The following is a 17,663-nucleotide window of genomic DNA, read 5'->3' on the forward strand; positions in this document are numbered from 1 at the left end:
CCTTTATCTGAGAGGCTTCCCTGCCCCACCACCTTAAACCTGCATGCCTCCCTCCCTCATCTCCTTCAAGTCTTCATTCAAATGTCACCTCCTCAGGGGCCCCTGGGTGGTGCATCGGTTAAGTGACTGACTCTTGGTTTTGGCTCAGATTATAATCTCAAGGTTGTGGGATTGAGCCCCACATCAGGCTCTGTGCTGAGTACAGGGTGTGCTAGTTTTTCTCTTCCTCTCTCTGCCTCACCCCACTCTAGCTCCCTCTAATCAATCAATCAATCAATCAATCTTTAAAAAAAAAAAAAAAGTCGGAGTGTCTTGGTGGCTCAGTTGGTTAAGTGTCTGCCTTCATCTCAGGTCATCATCCCAGGGTCTTGGGACTGAGTCCCGCATCAGGCTCCCTGCTCCACAGGGAGCCTGCTTTACCCTCTCCCTCTGCCTGCTGCTCCCCCTACTTGTGCTTTCTCTGTCAGATAAGTAAACAAAATCTTAAAAAAAACAAATAAAAGTCACCTCCTCAGAGAGGCCTTCCCAGACTACCCTTGTTTAAACTTTAACCCTCTTACCCACCTCTCACTTCCGATCCCCTTCCCAGACTTTACTGTCCATGGCACTTATCACTATCTGACCTGCTACATATATTTATCTTATTAACGGTTGTCCTGTCCATTCTTCTATCCTCACCCACCAGCACTTAAATAGAACATGAGCTCCAAGAGTGCAGGGACTCTGTTCTGTTCACAGCCGTAGCCCCCAGCATTAGCCTGGGGCCTCACATGGAGTGGGGACTCAGTATACATCAGCTGAAGGAATGAAGGGCAGGGTTGTAGGCCCTGTGTCTGAGCCCCTGGCTGGAGAAGCAGGATGGTAGGAGCATGAGACTGCTGAGGGTCCACCCACTCTGTGCTAGGCCCCCACAGGCCTGGGTTGGTGGCGGGGGAATGGCGGGTATGGTGGCTATGGATATTGTAGTGACTAAGACACAGTTCTTCCTCTGGAACCCACATGTCCAATCTCATACACAATCTACAGAACCACTGGCTGAGGGGCCCAGAAACAGCTGAGACTATGAGGCTGGGCTGGGAGTGTGAAGATTGGCTTTCCAGGGTATCCTCACTGACTGCCTTGATCCACTGTGGGAATTCCATCCCAGACCAGCCTCTGCCTCAAAATCTGTTCATTCCACAAACACTGGGCACCTGCTCTGTGCCTGGTCCCAAGCTGGGCAGTGTAGGGGACAGTGTTGATCAAGACAGTCCTGGTTCTGCCCTCCAAGGGCTCCCAGTGCAGGGGAAGAGACAGGCAGACAATAGAACCCAGAGTGGCCATGGCTGGGACAAGAGAGCCCAGGAGGCCATAGGAACCCTGACCTAGTCTGAGACGGTCAGAGAGGGCTTCCTAGGGGAGGGAACATCTGAGATGTACAGAGCTAGTAAGGATCAACCAGGTACAGAAGGGAGGAGTGTGTGCAAAGGCAGTGAGGAAAGAGCAAGGCACACTGCTGGAAATAAAGGAGCTTCACAGTGCTGGACACTCCTCTCATCCAGCGGTTCTCAAACAGGGGTGATTTTGCTCTCCTCCCACCCCAGGGGACACTTAGCAACGTTTGGGACATTTTTCATTGCCACAACTGTAAAGGAGTATGTGTGCTACTGACATCTAGTATGTAGAGGCCAGGGGTGCTGCTAAACATCCTACAATGCATGGAACAGACCTCCACAACCAAGACTTAACCAATCCAAAATGTCAATAATGCTGAGGCTGAGAAATCTTTGTCTAGTCGCAAGAAAATTCAGATCACTCAAGGTCTTGATCTACTAAAGAATTTGTACTTTACCCTTAAGGCAAAGGAGTAAATCTTGAAAGATTTTAAGCAGAGATGGGACTAGAGAAAATTGGGGGTCCTGGAAGCCTGGCAATCGGGGCAACCTGAACCCTAGTCTCTCTGATCCATCCCCCCCACCCAGTAATCGACAGAAACTCAGGAAAGAAAAGACCTTCCTTCCGCAAGACTGGGAAACACCTGATGGCAAGGACTGAGTCTTCACTCTAGAGCTAAATCAACAAGTATCTCCTGATGCTGCCCCCAGGCCAGGCCCTGGTTACAGATGCTGAACCAGGCATGCTGGGCTCTATCACACAGATCAAATCCTGGTGTCCTCCCCAGGTGATATTATTTGCCCCTCCTCTGGGCACCCTCAGTCGCTGACACAGACTTATGTCACCACCCTAGTCACTGAAGGTTATAATTCTCTACGTGTCAATCTTCTCTTCCACTCCACTGATGGCAGGGACATGGCTGGAACCATCTTTGTGACCCATCACGTGGCTGGCCATCCTGTGGAACCCCTCCACCTACCACTGGAGAAATGAAAGCCCAAACAAGACAAGGAACTTGCCCAAGGTCACAGAGAAAGTCAGCTTCATCCTTCCGTCTCAACCTGCACTCTTCTCCCCTGTGCTGCCTCCCACATGTCAGTGACATCCCAGTGGGTGGGTCGACAGCACCTCGCTGTCACTCCATCCATTCCCTAAAAGCCTGAAGGATGGATGCCTCAACTATTATGTTCTGCAGCTTTGGTTTAGTTGAGGCAGCAGTGCATCAGAAGTCACTGGCACCTCGACCAAATCCCCCGATGGATTAGTTTGTGCTGAAAGCACACCCACCGCAGTTCTGACCACACTGGCTCGGCAATGTCTGGGAACTTCTACATGGAATAGATCCCAAACCGAACCTGGGTGACCTTCTGCAAGCGCTTCAGGCTCATTCTTCCTGGGATTCCCGTCTGTAAAGTGGGTCTGTCGGCCTCCACAGCCTGGACCCTCACCCACGATGATTACCTGACTTCCCCAGAGCTAAAAAACTCCCAGTGAATCCACTGTTGCCCGCATCCCGGGCACTGCAAGGGAGACCCTAAACGCCAGTCCACTTTTGGAACGGTCTCGGAGCCTGGAATCGCAGAGTCGAGAAGCAGGGCGCTTGGGTGTTAAGTCTGCGCCCCTCCGCGCCACTGTCTCCCAGCTCGAGCAGAGCCTGGTGACCGCCCAGCGCGAGCGTGCAGGGGACCCGGCGTGCAACAGGGCCCCCGCTCCCCGCACTGTCCGGCCTCCAGGACTGCCCGGCCCCGCCTGGGCCCGGTACTCAAGGTCCCTCTGGGTAAGGAGCCCCCAGTGCACGGGTTTCCGCGAAAAGGGGCAGGACACGCCCCGTGGGAGGCCCCCCGGGTGGGGAAGAACCCCTCAGGCCCCTCTCGGCCTCCGTACCTGACCGGAGCCGCCTCCCCCGGCCGCAACCACGGCGCTGCCGGCCCCGTCCGCCTCCTGCGCCGCCGCCATCTTCCCGCTCCGGGTCCCCGCCCCCGCCGCCAGCCCCGCCCCGTCCCCGACGGCGCCAGTGCGTTCGCGCGAGATTTCACATTGCGCCGGACTCGCCAGCTACCGTATCCGGCCAGAGAGCTTAAGCCACGCCTCTCGGGAAGAGTCGCTTCCGGCTATGAAAGAACCCGTCGGGCCACCATACTCCGCCTCGTCTCTGCTGCGCGCTTGTGTTCACCTGAGAGACCTTCTCCGTGTTTTGAGCTCCCAGAGTTTGTCGTCAGCGTATGAGTTTCCCACAGGCTCCATTCCTTTGGCTTTCTCGAGCAAACCCGTCTCTGCCATTTATGTGAGCCTCGTAGGCCATCCTGGCGGCTTCGCCGATTCTTCGAGTCCTTTCCCATTTCGTGTTTCTTGAGCTTCCCCGGCCGCCGTAACGCCGGACGTTCAGCTCGAAGCGCGCCCCTGCTGCGTAACAGGAACCTCCCCGGCCGCGGTACCGAGACTCGGGGGTGGGCTTCCGGCCGGGGCCCTCGCCTTCAGACGCCTCTTCTAGAGCAACCCTTTCCTCCAAGTCCCCTTGGAATTTTTCTGAGCGTTCGGTTCTCGCAGCCGCCACTCGTTCGAAATGGACCCCGCCAGCCCCTCCTCAAGCCTTCAGACCGCGTCGCGTAGCCCGCACGCGCGTTCCGGAGTGGTCTTTCCTTCCTCGCAAATGTCGCACGCCTGGACTCGGCTTCGGGGGCTCTGAGCGCTCATACTTTCTCTTAGCTATCTTTGTGCAGTCCCGAGCCCGGACGCGTGTGGAGAGACCCCTGGCCTGGGGAGGGTGGGATGGAGGATCAGAAAAGAAGCCTGTCGGCGGCCGTGAAGCCTCCTCTGTGAGTTGAGTGGAGGTGTGACCGGGGTTTCAACCTGGTTGTGCTACTGACCTTTTAAATGATCCCAGACAAGTGACCTATCTCGTGGGGCCTCAGTTTGTTCCTCTTTTATAAACAAAGCATTTCCCTCCTGCTTGTGCCCTGCCGGATTTTTTGGAAGGACCGAGTGAGATGGATCACGAATGTGAAGCACCTACCCGCCCACCCCCACCTCACTCCTCGGAAGTGATCTGTATCTTTGCACTGTTGTTACGGACCTTGCAGATTACCTAAAAGGGAGAGCAGGCTTTGCCTTGGGATTCATTGTTTCTCGTTTTACTATCTACTTCCTCCGCTCTCCTCTTGGTCCCAGCTCAATAATAGTATCCTCTCCTCCTGAAAACCCTCCTGGGCCCCCGGGCTGTGCAAGCACCGCCTCCCGGGCTTCCCAGTTCCCTGGGCTCCCCAACTCCACCCCGGCCCACTTTATATCATCACTGTCAGGGGCGGGTGTGGTATGTTTTGCCCTGGGCACGGAAGCCCAGGGCTGTCACGCTCACTGCCCTGCCCTCCAGCACTGTCCCAGGGGATGGTTGCTAAGTGAAACGTGAAACTGAATGCGGAAGGTTGATGACACCTCTGAGGACCAGCACAGGGCAAGAAGGAACCTTAGAGAAAGTGTTGCGCAGTCCACTTCACTCACAAATAAGAATAGGAAAAACAAGTCTGAAATTGTATGTCCAGGGAGTGCCTGAGTGGCTCAGTGAGTTAAACATCTGCCTCTGCCTTCAGCTCAGGTCATGATCCCAGGGATTTGGGATTGAGCCCTGGTTGGGGAGCCTGCTTCTCCCTTGCCCCCCCCCCCACACACACTTATGCTCTCTCTCTCTCTCTCCCCCAAAATTTTGAGGGCAGCCCGGGTGGCTCAGCGGTTTGGTCCCCGCCTTCAGCCCAGGGCGTGATGCTGGAGACCCAGGATCGAGTCCCACATTGGGCTCCATGTACGGAGCCTGCTTCCCCCTCTGTGTCTCTGCCTCTCTCTCGTCTCTCGTCTCTCATGAATAAATAAATAAGATGTTTAAAAAAAAATTTTTTTTTGAAATTGTAGGCCCAGTTTTTAAGTCTAGGGAAAAAAATGAACATAATGACTGAAGTCCACCAGACAAGAGGCATATTGAAATTTGCAGGCCTCTTTTTAAAAAGTATGAAATTACATACTCAAGCTTAAACAGAAGACTGCAGAAAGCCCAAGCAGGTGAGGGGCTTTATTTATTTTTAAGATTTTACTTATTTATTCATGAGAGACACAGAGACAGAGGCGGTTCCTTGCAGGGAGCATGACGTGGGACTCAATCCTGGGTCCCCAGGATCAGGCCCTGGGCTGAAGGCGGCGCTAAACCACTGAGGCACAGGGGCTGCCCCAGGTGAGGGGCTTTAAAACGTAATCTCCAGCTTCACTGTAACCCCATCTCTGCTTTCAACACTAGATGTAAAATGCCCTGGTGTGCCCTCCTCTCCCATAAACTGCAGAGTTCTGATCTGTTGGAGCATGAAAGTCTCTGCTAGACTATGACCTTAGGACTCCTGCAAAACACTCCCCCATATCTGTTGAGTGACCAAATAAATTCTTCCATTTGTGCTGCTAGTTGAATCACCGCCCAGAGCCTCTCTGCCCTCCACTAGGGGACGCCCAACACCAACCAGAGGCTGTGATTGCAGGCTCTAAGGGAGAAAAGGACTGGAGCCCTAAACTTTTGGGTCCCGAGGTAAAAGGCTTGAGGTCTAGACTCCTGAGTCTGAGGGAGAAGAAGTCTGGGGTCCCAGACTCCTGAGTTCTGGGGGAAGAGGAGTCTAGGGCCCTGAATGCTGGGGTCTTAGAGGCAGTGGGACTGGGGTGGAGGCCTGAGAAAGGGAGGAGGAATCTGGGAAGGGCACCAGGATTGGTTGGAAGCAGAACTGGGCAGTGGTTTGGTTTGGCTTGAGTCCGTGGGAAACAAGTGGACAGAGCAGGGATTGTTCCTCTGGGGTCCCCCCTCCTCATCACCCCCTGGGTTTGGCAGCCTCAGCTCTTCCCAGGCTCCGGAGACTTGGGGGCATTTCCCACAACCTCCCCCAAGGTCCCTGTTTTCTACTAGACTCACAGCTCCCCATCCTCAAGACCTGGGAAAGCTGCCCCAAGAACGCTGAAAGGCTGGCTGGAAGTTAATGCCAGGCAGATTAGGAGAAACACAGGCCCTGCATCCTCAGGGGCCAACAGCCCCACCCCTAGGACTTGGGGGTCCAGACCACCCTCTGCTCCCTCAGGACCCAGAAGTCCAGGTCCCCAGCCATCTACCCAGGGACCCCAGCACTGTTCTCTCTGACTGTATCACCTCTGTTCTTACTTGCTCATCCTGTGCTTTTTTTTTTTTAAGATTTATTTATTTATTTATTTATGATAGACTGAGAGAGAGAGAGAGAGAGGCAGAGACACAGGAAGAAGGAGAAGCAGGCTCCATGCCTGGACCCTGATGTGGGACTCGATCCCGGGACTCCAGGATCACGCCCTGGGCCAAAGGCAGGCGCCAAACCGCTGAGCCACCCAGGGATCCCCTCATCCTGTGCTTTTTGCCTGCAATTCCCCACTGCCCAGATACCATTTCCCAACCACTAATCGCCCGTTGTGGACCTGGGGACCAAGAGAGTGGGCCCCCACTTTCCAGCAACAAAAGCCTTAACCACACTGCTCTGTGATACATCCTCTGTGGACAGCCCAGCCAGGTTTTCTAGGGGATCCTCCCCCAGCCTAGGGGACTGTACCGAGGCCTTCAACTCTACACTTCTTCTTTTCGTTATTGCACAAATTGCTGCCTGAAGTCATCTCCTCCCTTGGTCAGCTTGCTCATCCTCAGCCTCACCGCCCCCCCTTCCCCCAGCCCCTCTGTTTGTGACCTCAAGACAGAATAGAGCTCCCGATTCCTGAATGGGAGCTCAGAAGATGTTACTACTATTGCTAATAAGGAGAGAACAGCTAACAAAACAGAGCACAAAGCCATAGTCACTAAAACTGTGTGGAATTGGGCCAAGGCCCAATCAATAGCTTTTTGAGGGGGCACAGAAACAAAATTCTCTGTCTTTCCCTTGCAGTGTCCCCTGGGCCTAGTAGGGTCTCAATAAATACATGTTGGACAAGTGTATAGGCATTATCACAGGGCACAGCTTTTGCAGATCCATCCCCTTGGGTCCCAGAAAACCTGGACACTGATTTTTTTTTTATGCTCCATAGTGACTCTGGGCACCAGCGTCCCCTCTATCACAGGACTATGGGACACCTCCCTGTGATGCATGTTCAAAGTATCTATCCAGGGCCTGGATACTGCCAGAGGCCACTGGAAGCTAGCTGTGTTCCTGGTTTGTCATTTTACATATGAGAAAGGCCAACCTCGGTGAAGGACAATCTTTAATTTTGTTGTTATGATTCTCAACTGTTATTCGCCTCTTTTATTCCCACTGACCAAGTTACGGCTACATGCATCCAATGAGCACTGTTGGATGGACGGCTCCATCCCCTGAGATCTTAGAAAGGCAACCACATGAAAGAAAAGAAATGGCTTTTTAAATGTATTTATTTATAAGAAGACAGACTAGCACTGGGAGCAAGATGCTGACAGGTGCTGAGAAGTGGGGGGTTGGTCAGAGGAGCCAAGGGGTTGTGGGGTCTGGACTCTCCCCTCCCCCACGATCGGGGCTCAGCTGTTACGAGTCTCCCTTCAGCATAGAAAGTAGCTGGTCAGTGAAAATCCCTGCGTAAGTGCTCACAGCTGCTGTGCTTTTGCTGTATATGTCCCTGGAGAAAAAGGACAGAAGCTCTGAGCAGCGGGGGGAGGCTGGGAGGACCCCAAGTCTGAGGGAGGAGCAGGCTGGGGGCCCAGAGTCATGTGTCCTGTGGGGAAAGGTGGATGGAACCCAAACTCTTGGATCCCTAGGGAGGACAGGGCTGGGATCTCAGAATCCAGGGTTCAGACAGGACCGGGGGGCCGGGACTCCTGATTCCCAGTGGCAGTGGGTTGATACCTGATTTTCTTTTTCTTTTTTTTTTTCTAAAGATTTTATTTGTTTATTCATGAGAGACACAGAGAGAGAGAGAGGCAGAGACATAGGCAGAGGGAGAAACAGGCTCCCCGAGGGGAGCCCAGTGCAGGACTCAATCCCGGGACCCCGGGATCATGACCTGAGCCAAAGGCAGATGCTCAACCATTGAGCCACCCAGGTGCCCTGATACCTGATTTTCTCATCCATGGTAGTTGGGTATGCCTTCTTGTACAGGTCCTCGGCAGCCGATCTGGCTGTGCCCCAGTAACTGTAGAGTGATTCCTGCATCTGGGTGAGCAGGGCGGAGCTGGTGGTTTCATCTTGCTGGGACTCATGGGCCCCCTGGACCTCTGCAGGGGTAGAATGCGTTAGGAGAGCTGAGGAGCATGTGGCAGGGGACAATGAAGCAAGGACGGAGGGGGACGGGTAGGGCCAGGTAAGAACTGGGCTGGGAAGATGCTGGGGGCTCATCTCATCCCCCTCATAGACCCTCCTCCCCGGCCGACCACACTCACCAAATCCCAATACCAGGAGGACAAGCAACAGAACCAGGAGGTATCGGGTACCCATGGCTTCGGAAGACCTGGACCACTGAGAAAGCTGTAGGGCAGGGTCACTGGTGACATCTATCCTGCTCTGCTCCCCCCGGCCCCCACCCTGTCCTGTCCTGTCTACTACCCCCCAAACTCAAGAGGAGGGTGCTGGGCTTCCCTCTCCCCCCCTCCTTCCCTGCTGATCCAGTTGCTGATGCACTGGCTCGGGCCTCATTGTCTAACATTTTATGATTCTACTCCGGATTTTAAGAACTTAGTTCTAGGGGCACCTGGGTGGCTCAGTGATTGAGCATCTGCCTTTGGCTCAGGTCGTGATCCCGGGGTCCTGGGATCGAGTTCTGCATTGGGCTTCCCTCAGGGAGCCCGCTTCTCCCTCTGCCTATGTCTCTGCCTCTCTCTCTGTGTCTCTTATGAATAAATTAAAAAAAAAAAAAAGACCTTAGTTCTAGTATCCATTCATTCTCTCAAGAAGCATTTCTTGAGCATGGAACTGTGCACCGATCCCAGTTCTGGGCGCAGCTGTGAACGCAGGCAGCAGCCCTGCCCTTACAGAGCCCACGTGAGAGAGAAATACAATCAACTATATTACATGAGGAAATCTGCAGCGTGTCACTGGGGAATAAGTACTCTGGCGGGGGGAGGGCGTGTCTCATAGCCTGGGAAAGCCTTGGCAGAGGGTGACACTTCTAATAGGACCCAGTCTGTACAGGGATGCATCCCCACAGACTCAAGGACAACCCGCAGAGGGAAGAGCATGGGATGAGTGCATTTCAGATGCTCCGAGTTCTGTTCTGCATTCATTCTGTCTGTCTTCACCCCAACCCTGTGACAGAGGTCCTCAGGCCCTACTGTCACCTGTAATTTGGAGATGAGGCTGAGATCCCACCCCAAGGGGCGTCGGCACGGGGAAACAGTCTAGGATTCTAAATTCCCCCCATTCCAGCGGAGGAACCTAAAGGGACTCTTACAGTTTCAGACTTCATCATCTTTGCCCCCTCCCCGCTGCCCCTTCCCCGTTTCCACTGGGGACCCTCTCTTACCCGACTCTGGCAGGCTGTCCTCACCAGCTCCACACGGGCAGAGAAAGGCTTTATAGCTCTTGAGATCCACCTCCCCATCCACAGCTACCACCCCCACCTTGTCCCCTAGTCCAAAGTCCTAGCCAACAGGACCGCTGAGGGGGTGGTGCGGGCAGAGAGGACAGGGACTGTCCCCAAGGTCAAGCCACAGAGAGCCCCTACTCTGAAAATTTGCTCCTGAGAGGGCCAGGCTGGGCAGGGACTGTGAAGAGGTGGGGGGTCCTGGGCACCCAGCAGGAAGGGGTCTGGGGTTTCCCTCACGTGGGTAGCAAAGGCCAAGCTCTGAGTGAGGGGTCATTGGGAGAACCTGCTGACCCCACCTGCTCCCCCGCCTTCACCCTCCCGTCCCAAACTCAGTTGCCTGATGTCTCCTTCCCGCCACCAGCCCATAGTGGTGGGTCCCAGGGGGCAGGGGGTCATCCCCCTGACTCCTTCCTCTCAGGGTCCCCCATCGTCCCTCCTTTGTCAGGTGTTGCTTCCTCAATTCATTAACTGCTGGAGGTGGCCACATTGGAAGGGATTGGGACAGGGACACAGAGAAGCATTTCTTTATTGTAGTGGCTGCAGAAACTTTAATCCTAATCACTGTCCCCACAGAAGAGCCGGGGGCACAGGCTGTGGGCCTGGTTCACAAGGCTGTCTTTGGAGCTGCGGAGCCAGGCCCGGGTACGGAGAGTCAGGTCCTTCAAGTGGTCATCGTAGTAGGTCTGCACAAAGCCCTGGAAGGCCTCCGGTCCCCTGTAGAAGAGGGGACAGAAGAGTTGAGACCCCAGCTATCCATAAGGCTTCTGCCCCTTTCATCAGTCCCTCCACCCTCCGACTTGGGAGTGACTGCTCTCAACTCTTACCCTCTGCTCTTCTCAGACCCAGCCTTATCCCACTCAGAACCCAAGAGTTCAAGCCCTGCCCCCCTCCCTCTGACCCAGGGGTCCAGGCCCTCAGCCCCCTCCTCCCTCAGACCCAGTCCAAGTCCCCAGGGTCCTCCTCTCTCAGACCCAGGGGTCCAGGTCCCCAGCCCCCTCCTCCCTCAGACCCAGGGGTCCAGGCCCCCAGCCCCCTCCTCCCTCAGACCCAGGGGTCCAGGTCCCCAGCCCCCTCTTCCCTCAGACCCAGGGATCCAGGCCTCCAGGTTCCTCCTCCCTCAGACCCAGGGGTCCAGGCCCCCAGGCTCCTCCTCCTCCTCAGACCCAGGGGTCCACCCCCCAGCACTGCTGCACACACTCACCAGAACCACTGCCACTTCTCTCTGGTCCTGGTCACCACCTCCTTCACCTTGTTGGGCACCAGGCTCCAAGGACTACTCACCAGCCTCGGCGGGGGGCTCGGGGATTCTGTGGGCGCTGCTTGCTGCAGTGCTAGGTGGGACCAGAGGGCAACATGGGTGGGCTGGGACCTGAGAATCCTTCCTCCTCCCTTTCCCTCCATGCTCACCATTGCCATCACTCCCGGGGCCGAGGGCAACTGCCTGACACCATCCCTGCTGGCCTTCACCTCATATGTCCCTTTGACCACTTGTCCCCCCTTTCCATCATCAGTCAATTTCTTGTAACCTTCTGTGCCCACGGCCCCTCCTGTCACTCCTCAGTTTCCCCCCTCAGTTTGTGACCCCACCTCCTTGCCCCCACCTCCCTCCTGATGCCTCCTTCTCTACCTGATCTCACTGCCTCCCCCCCTTCTCCTGTGACTCCCCCCAGAACCACCTCCACAGGTGGGGGAGGGTGCAGGAAGACTTTGTACCCCTCGGGATGGAGGTTAGCAAGGCTGTGCTGGTCATTCCTCCCAGGGGCTGGGGGTACCACTTCCAATCCCACTTCATCTCCTCGTTCCCACCTGCCTGTCCAGCACTCACACTCACACACCTGGGCAGAGTGTGTGATCCTTGGCTTCACACAGGCACATATGTGTTCATGCATGTACAGAAGCACGTGTGTGCCCTGCAGTGTGCCTTACCCAGTGACCAAACCTCTTCTATACTCAGTTTTCCCTTCTGTAGAATGGGTTGGTGATAGGCCCTGCACCAGGAATACTGTGAGAACCCAGAGTTAACACGCCTGAGGCACTGGCGATGGCACCCTGCACCGTGTAAGTGTTAAAACTTGAAATGCCCGTGCAGAATTCACACAGGCTCACAACCCAGCACGTACAGCCCCCCTCAGTGTCCACACACTCAAATCTTCTGCAGTGCCCCCAAATCTTTCTGCATGAAACCCCCATAAAGACACATGAGTGCACACACACATATACGTGTATGTTCACAGACACACGTTTGCCACGACGTCATATTCTTGTATGAATCCACACACCAACACACCTACACGACCACTGTCATTCTTGCCAACTCCCACGTTACCCGCCTCCCACGGGGCCACCGCTGACACGTTCTCACAGGAACGTGCACACATTGGTGTACGACAAAACACACAAACTCCACACCCGCATGTGTGCAAACTTGCGCACCACACAGACGGTCACACTCACAGCCCACAGCACCGCAGGGGCCCCACACCCGCCCGTCCACTCCTCCTCACCCACAACACAGGCCAGGACCAGAATGCAGAGGCAGAGGGAGGGCAGGGCCTGGGGCCTGAGTCCAGGAGGCAGCATCTCTGGGGGCTCTCCTTCCTTCCTCCTTTCCTCCGCGTTCAGCTCTCCTGGCTGGGGGAGGGGGGCAGATGGCTCAGAGCAGGGCCCTCCCCTGGCGGCCTCCCCACGCCCCTTGGCAGGGACTTCAGAGAGAGGGACCCAGGTAACAGTGACAAGCAAAGACCTTGCCCGCCCCTGCTGGCCTCCCTCCTTCCTACCCTGCCGGCACTCTGGCCCAACAGAAGACAGAAGCTCTCTGGCCCTCCTACGATGACAGGTGTTCAGATCCTGCCTCCACTTCACCTGCTGGCTCCTCTTTCTAACCTCAGTTGCCTTCTCTGACAAATGGGCCTACAATCCATACTTCAGCAGGACTTTAATGGAATGAAACCACACAGGAAAACATCTTAACAAGCACCCTGGTAACGGTGGTGCTCGCAGATCGTGACTGTTTCTGTTTTTTAAATATATGTGTTTTTTAAATTTTTATTTATTTATTCACAAGAGACACAGAGAGAGAGGCAGATACATAGGCAGAGGGAGGGAGAGGCAGGCTACCTGCTAAGCAGAGACCCCAATACAGGACTCAATCCCAGGACCCTGAGATCATGACTTGACCCGAAGGCAGATACTTAACCAACTGAGCTACCCAGGTACCCCAATTATGGATGCTTTTGGTTATTTTCTTTCTAAGATCCCTTGGGCACTGGACTACAGGCCAGACACCCTCTCACCATGTGACCTGGGCAATTACCACTCCTTCCCTGGGCCTCAATGTTCTCTTCTGTAAGATGGGGATGCTCATAAGTGCCTGCCTCCCAGAATGTGATGCACCATGTGATTTCACCCATGTGAAAGCTGGGTGAGGCTCCGTGAGAGAAAATTCCAGGTGCACCTAGTAGGAAGTTGTCACTATCAGGCTCAGGCCTAACACTAGACAGAAAGAAAATGAGCCTTTTTCTCCTGGAGGACCCAGCCTAGAGCCAGAGCACACATCTTGGTCAGCGGACCATGGACTGGATTCCTTAGTCTAGGGTTGCCAGATAAAATACAGGATTCCCATTTGAATTCAGACAAATAATAAGGTTTTTTAAAAGGTTTTATTTATTTGTTCATGAGAGACACAGAATGAGAGAGAGGCACAGACTCAGGGAGAAGCAGGCTCTGTGCACAGAGCCCGACGTGGGACTCGATCCCCAGTCTCCAGGACTAGGCTCTGGGCCAAAGGTGGTGCTAAACCGCTGAGCCATCCAGGCTGCCCAAGTTTTTCTTTTAGTATAAGTACGTCCATGCACTATTTGGGAAATATCCTAAAAATTGTTTGTTATTCATCTGAAATTCAAACCCGATCAGGATCCTGTATTTTTATGTGGTGAATCTGACAACCCCACTTTGCTGGCCATAGCCTGAGCAACTTATACAGTAGTTCCCCCACCTTTAAAAATTATTTATTTATTTATTTGAGGGAGGTTGCAGGCATGAGCTGGGGAAGGGACAGAGGGAGAGGGAGAAACAGACTCCCTGCTGAGCAGGGAGCCCTAACGTGGGGCTGGAGCCCTAACGTGGGGCTAGACCCCAGGGCCCCGAGATCACTATCTGAGCCAAAGGCAGACGCTTAACCAAGTGAGCCACCCTGGCGCCCCTAGTATCCCCTGTTTATCCAAAGTTTCAGTTACCCAAGGTCAACCAAGGCTTGGAAGCAGATAATCTGACAATATGCCAGCAGGCTGGTCATCACTAAATACTATGTCACAGTGCCTATGTCATTCCCCTCACAGGGGCATTTTATCATTTCACATCAGCACACAAAAAGGGGTGAGTACAGTTCAACAAGATATTTAGGGGCAGAGGGGCGCCTCGGTGGCTCAGTCAGTTAAGCCTTTGGCTCTGCCTTCGGCTCAGGTCCTAATCCCAGGGTCCTGGGATCAAGCCCCACAAAGGCTCCCTGCTTGGTGAGGAATCTGCTTCTCCCTCTCCTTCAGCTTCTGCTTCTGCCCTTGCTTGTGCTCTTGCTCTCTCTCTCAAACAAATAAAATCTTAAAAGAAAAAAAAAAAGATATTTAGGGAAAGAGGGAGACCACACTCACATAACTTTTATTATAGGATATTATTATAATTGTACTAGTTCAGTATTATTCGTTGTTTTTATTAGTATTATTTTTTCTTTTCTTTTTTTAAAAGATTTTATTTATTTATGAGAGACACAGAGAGAGAGGCAAAGACATAGGCAGAGGGAGAAGCAGGCTCCCTGTGGGGAGCCCGATGGGGGACTCATCCAAGGACCTTGGGATCACCACCTGAGCCAAAGGCAGATGCTCAACCACTGAGCCACCCAGATGCCCCCTTTTCTTCCTTCCTTCCTTCCTTCCTTCCTTCCTTCCTTCCTTCCTCCCTCCCTCCCTCCCTCCCTCCCTCCCTCCCTCCCTCCTTTCTTTCTTTCTTTCTTTCTTTCTTTCTTTCTTTCTTTCTTTCTTTCTTGATTTATTTATTCATGAGAGACACAGAGAGACAGGAAGAGAAACAGAGATCCAGGCAGAGGGAGAAGCAGGCCCCTTGCAAGAACCCAATGCAGGACTCGATCTGGATCCCAGGATCACGACCTGAGCCAAAGGCAGCCACCCAACTGCTGAGCCACCCAGGCATCCCCCTCTTTTATTTTTTAATTTAAATTCAGTTTTCCAACATACAGTATAACACCCAATACTCAACACATCAAGTGCCCTCCTTAATGCCTGTCACCTAGTTACCCCATTCCCCCCAACCCCTCCCCTAGTCATTGTTGTTAATCTCTTACTGTGTCTAATTTATAAGTTAAACTTTATCATCGGTATATAGGGAGAGGAAAACACGGTAGATCCAAATCTGTGGTTTCAGCCATCCGCTGAGGGTCTTGGAATGCATCTCCCATTGATAAGGGGCGGCTACTGGTTTGGTGCTAACCCAGAGGCTTCCAGCAGAATGCTGCTCACTCCAGGGGCCCCAGTGTGGGCTCCCACACACAGTAGGTGCACAACAAATGTGCCCTGCAGGGCCAGGCTAGCAATAATTGGTAAAATGAAACCTCCTGGAGCTTCTCTTTTGGATGGCGAGAAGTTCCGGAAATGGATGGTGGTGATGGTTGCACAATTTGTGAATATACCCAATGTCACTGAAGTGCACCCCTAAAATGGCTAATGTGGTAGATTTTATGTTATGTATTTGACCAAAAGAGAAAAGAAAAAAGAGACACCTGGGTGGCTCAGTGGTTGAGTGTCTTGCCTTTGGCTCAGGTTGTAATCCCAGGGTCTCTGGATCGAGTCCTGCATTGGGTTCCCCACAGGGAGCCTGCTTCTCCTTCTGCCTATGTCTCTGCTCTCTGTGTCTCTCATGAATAAATAAATAAAATATTTTTTAAAATAAAAAAAGAAAGAAAGAAAAGAAAATCCTGCCATATATGGTGGGCAGGCATGAGATGGGGTTCAGAACCTGACTGTACATCTGCCCTACTGTGTGACCTGGTGCAAATTGCTTAACCTCTCTGGGCCTATTTCTTCATCGATGACTGGGAGTCAGGGACTACCTACCCTGGAGAGTAGAGGAGACTATTTATGTAAATTGCCAGTGCCAGATACAGCGCAGAGGTGCTCGGTCAAGGTCAGAGGCTATTTATTAAGCTTGTGTTTTCTGGCGCTATGAAGTGGGGCATCTTTATCATTCCCATTTACAGATGAGAAAACTGAGGCTTGGGGGTGGAAGTGAGGCCACTTAGCTAACGGCTCCTCAACCAGCAGGTGGTGAATTTGAACTCGGCTCTCTCTCATCTCACTAAGCCAGGACAACCCCTGCGGCTCCTCCCCACCTGAGTCCTAGAGATCAAGAGGGAGGTTAAATCAGACCCGCAGTGGGGTGGGCCTGGGAGAGGTTTCTGACCCCTGCTCTGGCTCCAAAGTCAGTGTAGGCTGTTTACTGTTTGCTGCTTGCAATGTTTGCCCATCTTGGGGACAGGAACAGGCTAAAGGTCATTCAGGGTGGACCTCAGAATCAGCTCAATAACAACTGGGAGCAGGGTGATGAGAGGGAGAGAAAGAGGTCACAAGAGGGAGGGGGGAGTGGGAGCAGTGGGAACAGTGGGAGCAGTGGGCCCTGAGAACGGAGAGCATGTGTCTGGAGGCAGAGAGCATCTCTGAGCCTGCAGCTTTGTGTCAGAGAGACCACCAGGCACCCAAATCCCTCTCCCCCTGCCCAGACCCCATCCCCTGACTCCTGAATCCCAGAACCCACCTCCCCGCCAGCACTCCTGGTGCTCACCTCCCTCCTCTTTGGCCCTGGCTTATGTCAGGGAAATCTGGAGCCAAAGAGATGTGGAAATGTCCCCTCCTTGATCTCTACTTTCTGCCTTCTGTCTGAGAGTTCTGCTTTCCTTTGTTGTTAAAAACAGAGATATTGGGGCGCCTGGGTGGATCAGTTGGTTAAGCCCGTCTGACTCTTGATCTCAGACTATTGAATTAGAGCTGCTCTCCAGCGTGGAGCCTACTTAAAACAACAGAGATATTCACATACCATAAAATTTATCCTTTTTTTCTTTAAGATTTTATTTATTTATTTGACAGGGAGAGGGAAAGAGAGTACAAGCTGGGGGTAGCAGGTGGAGGTGGAGGGAAAAGCAGATTCCTCACTGTGGGGCTCGATCCCAGGACCCCGGGATCATGATATGAGCCAAAGGCAGATGCTTAACCAACGGAGCCACCCAGGTGCCCAGAATTCATCTTTTTAAAGCATACAATTTGGGGCACCTGGGTGGCTCTGTTGGTTAAGCATCTGCCTTTGGCCCATCATGATCCTGGAGTCCTGGAATCGAGTCCCGCATTGGGGTCCCTGCAGGGAGCCTGCTTCTCTCTGTGTGTGTCTCTCATGAATAAATAAAATATTAAAAAAAAACCAAAACATTGAATTGTATGCTGTATTTTCTTTTAAGATTTTGTTTATTCATGAGAGACAGAATGAGAGAGAGAGAGTGGGGGGGGTGGGCAGAGACACAGGCAGAGGGAGAAACAGGCTCCCTGCAGGGACCCTGAGGTGGGACTCGAACCCAGGACTCTGGGATCACAACCTGGGCCACAGGCAGATGCTCAAAACGCTGAGCCACCCAGGCATCCCTAATTCAATGGTTTTTTAGCATATTTGCAAAGTTGTGTAACCATCACCACCATCTAATTCCAGAACATTTT

General features: G+C 53.2%; 3 protein-coding genes across 4 annotated transcripts in view; all 3 read right to left on the reverse strand.

Annotated features, from left to right (window-relative positions):
- CLPTM1 (CLPTM1 regulator of GABA type A receptor forward trafficking) overlaps positions 1 to 3,390 on the reverse strand; it is a 29,078-nt gene extending 25,688 nt beyond the window's left edge. Inside the window, exon 1 of the mRNA XM_077848652.1 lies at positions 3,259 to 3,390. Coding sequence (XP_077704778.1) covers positions 3,259 to 3,330 — 72 coding nt within the window. The 5' untranslated portion in view covers positions 3,331 to 3,390. The remainder of the gene's footprint in view (positions 1 to 3,258) is intronic.
- Positions 3,391 to 7,756: 4,366 nt separating this feature from the next.
- On the reverse strand, positions 7,757 to 9,966 carry APOC2 (apolipoprotein C2). Of its 2 annotated transcripts, none has more exons than XM_077848689.1 (4): positions 9,835 to 9,966; positions 8,756 to 8,840; positions 8,431 to 8,590; positions 7,757 to 7,995 (listed from the first exon to the last, which is right to left on the reverse strand). In XM_077848689.1, the coding sequence occupies exons 1-4, from the start codon at positions 9,910 to 9,912 to the stop codon at positions 7,905 to 7,907; spliced, it is 414 nt and encodes a 137-aa protein (XP_077704815.1). In that variant the 5' UTR covers positions 9,913 to 9,966; the 3' UTR covers positions 7,757 to 7,904. The 2 variants fall into 2 exon arrangements, with proteins under 2 accessions (XP_077704815.1, XP_077704824.1); XM_077848698.1 differs by lacking the exon at positions 9,835 to 9,966 and adding an exon at positions 9,233 to 9,356.
- Positions 9,967 to 10,405: 439 nt separating this feature from the next.
- APOC4 (apolipoprotein C4) lies at positions 10,406 to 16,837 on the reverse strand. The gene is made up of 4 exons (XM_077848731.1): positions 16,744 to 16,837; positions 12,402 to 12,528; positions 11,099 to 11,228; positions 10,406 to 10,611 (listed from the first exon to the last, which is right to left on the reverse strand). The coding sequence occupies exons 2-4, from the start codon at positions 12,475 to 12,477 to the stop codon at positions 10,452 to 10,454; spliced, it is 366 nt and encodes a 121-aa protein (XP_077704857.1). The 5' UTR covers positions 12,478 to 12,528; positions 16,744 to 16,837; the 3' UTR covers positions 10,406 to 10,451.
- Positions 16,838 to 17,663: the final 826 nt, after the last annotated feature.

Source organism: Canis aureus, chromosome 1 (assembly GCF_053574225.1).
Source record: "Canis aureus isolate CA01 chromosome 1, VMU_Caureus_v.1.0, whole genome shotgun sequence".
NCBI classification, from domain to species: Eukaryota; Metazoa; Chordata; class Mammalia; order Carnivora; family Canidae; genus Canis; species Canis aureus.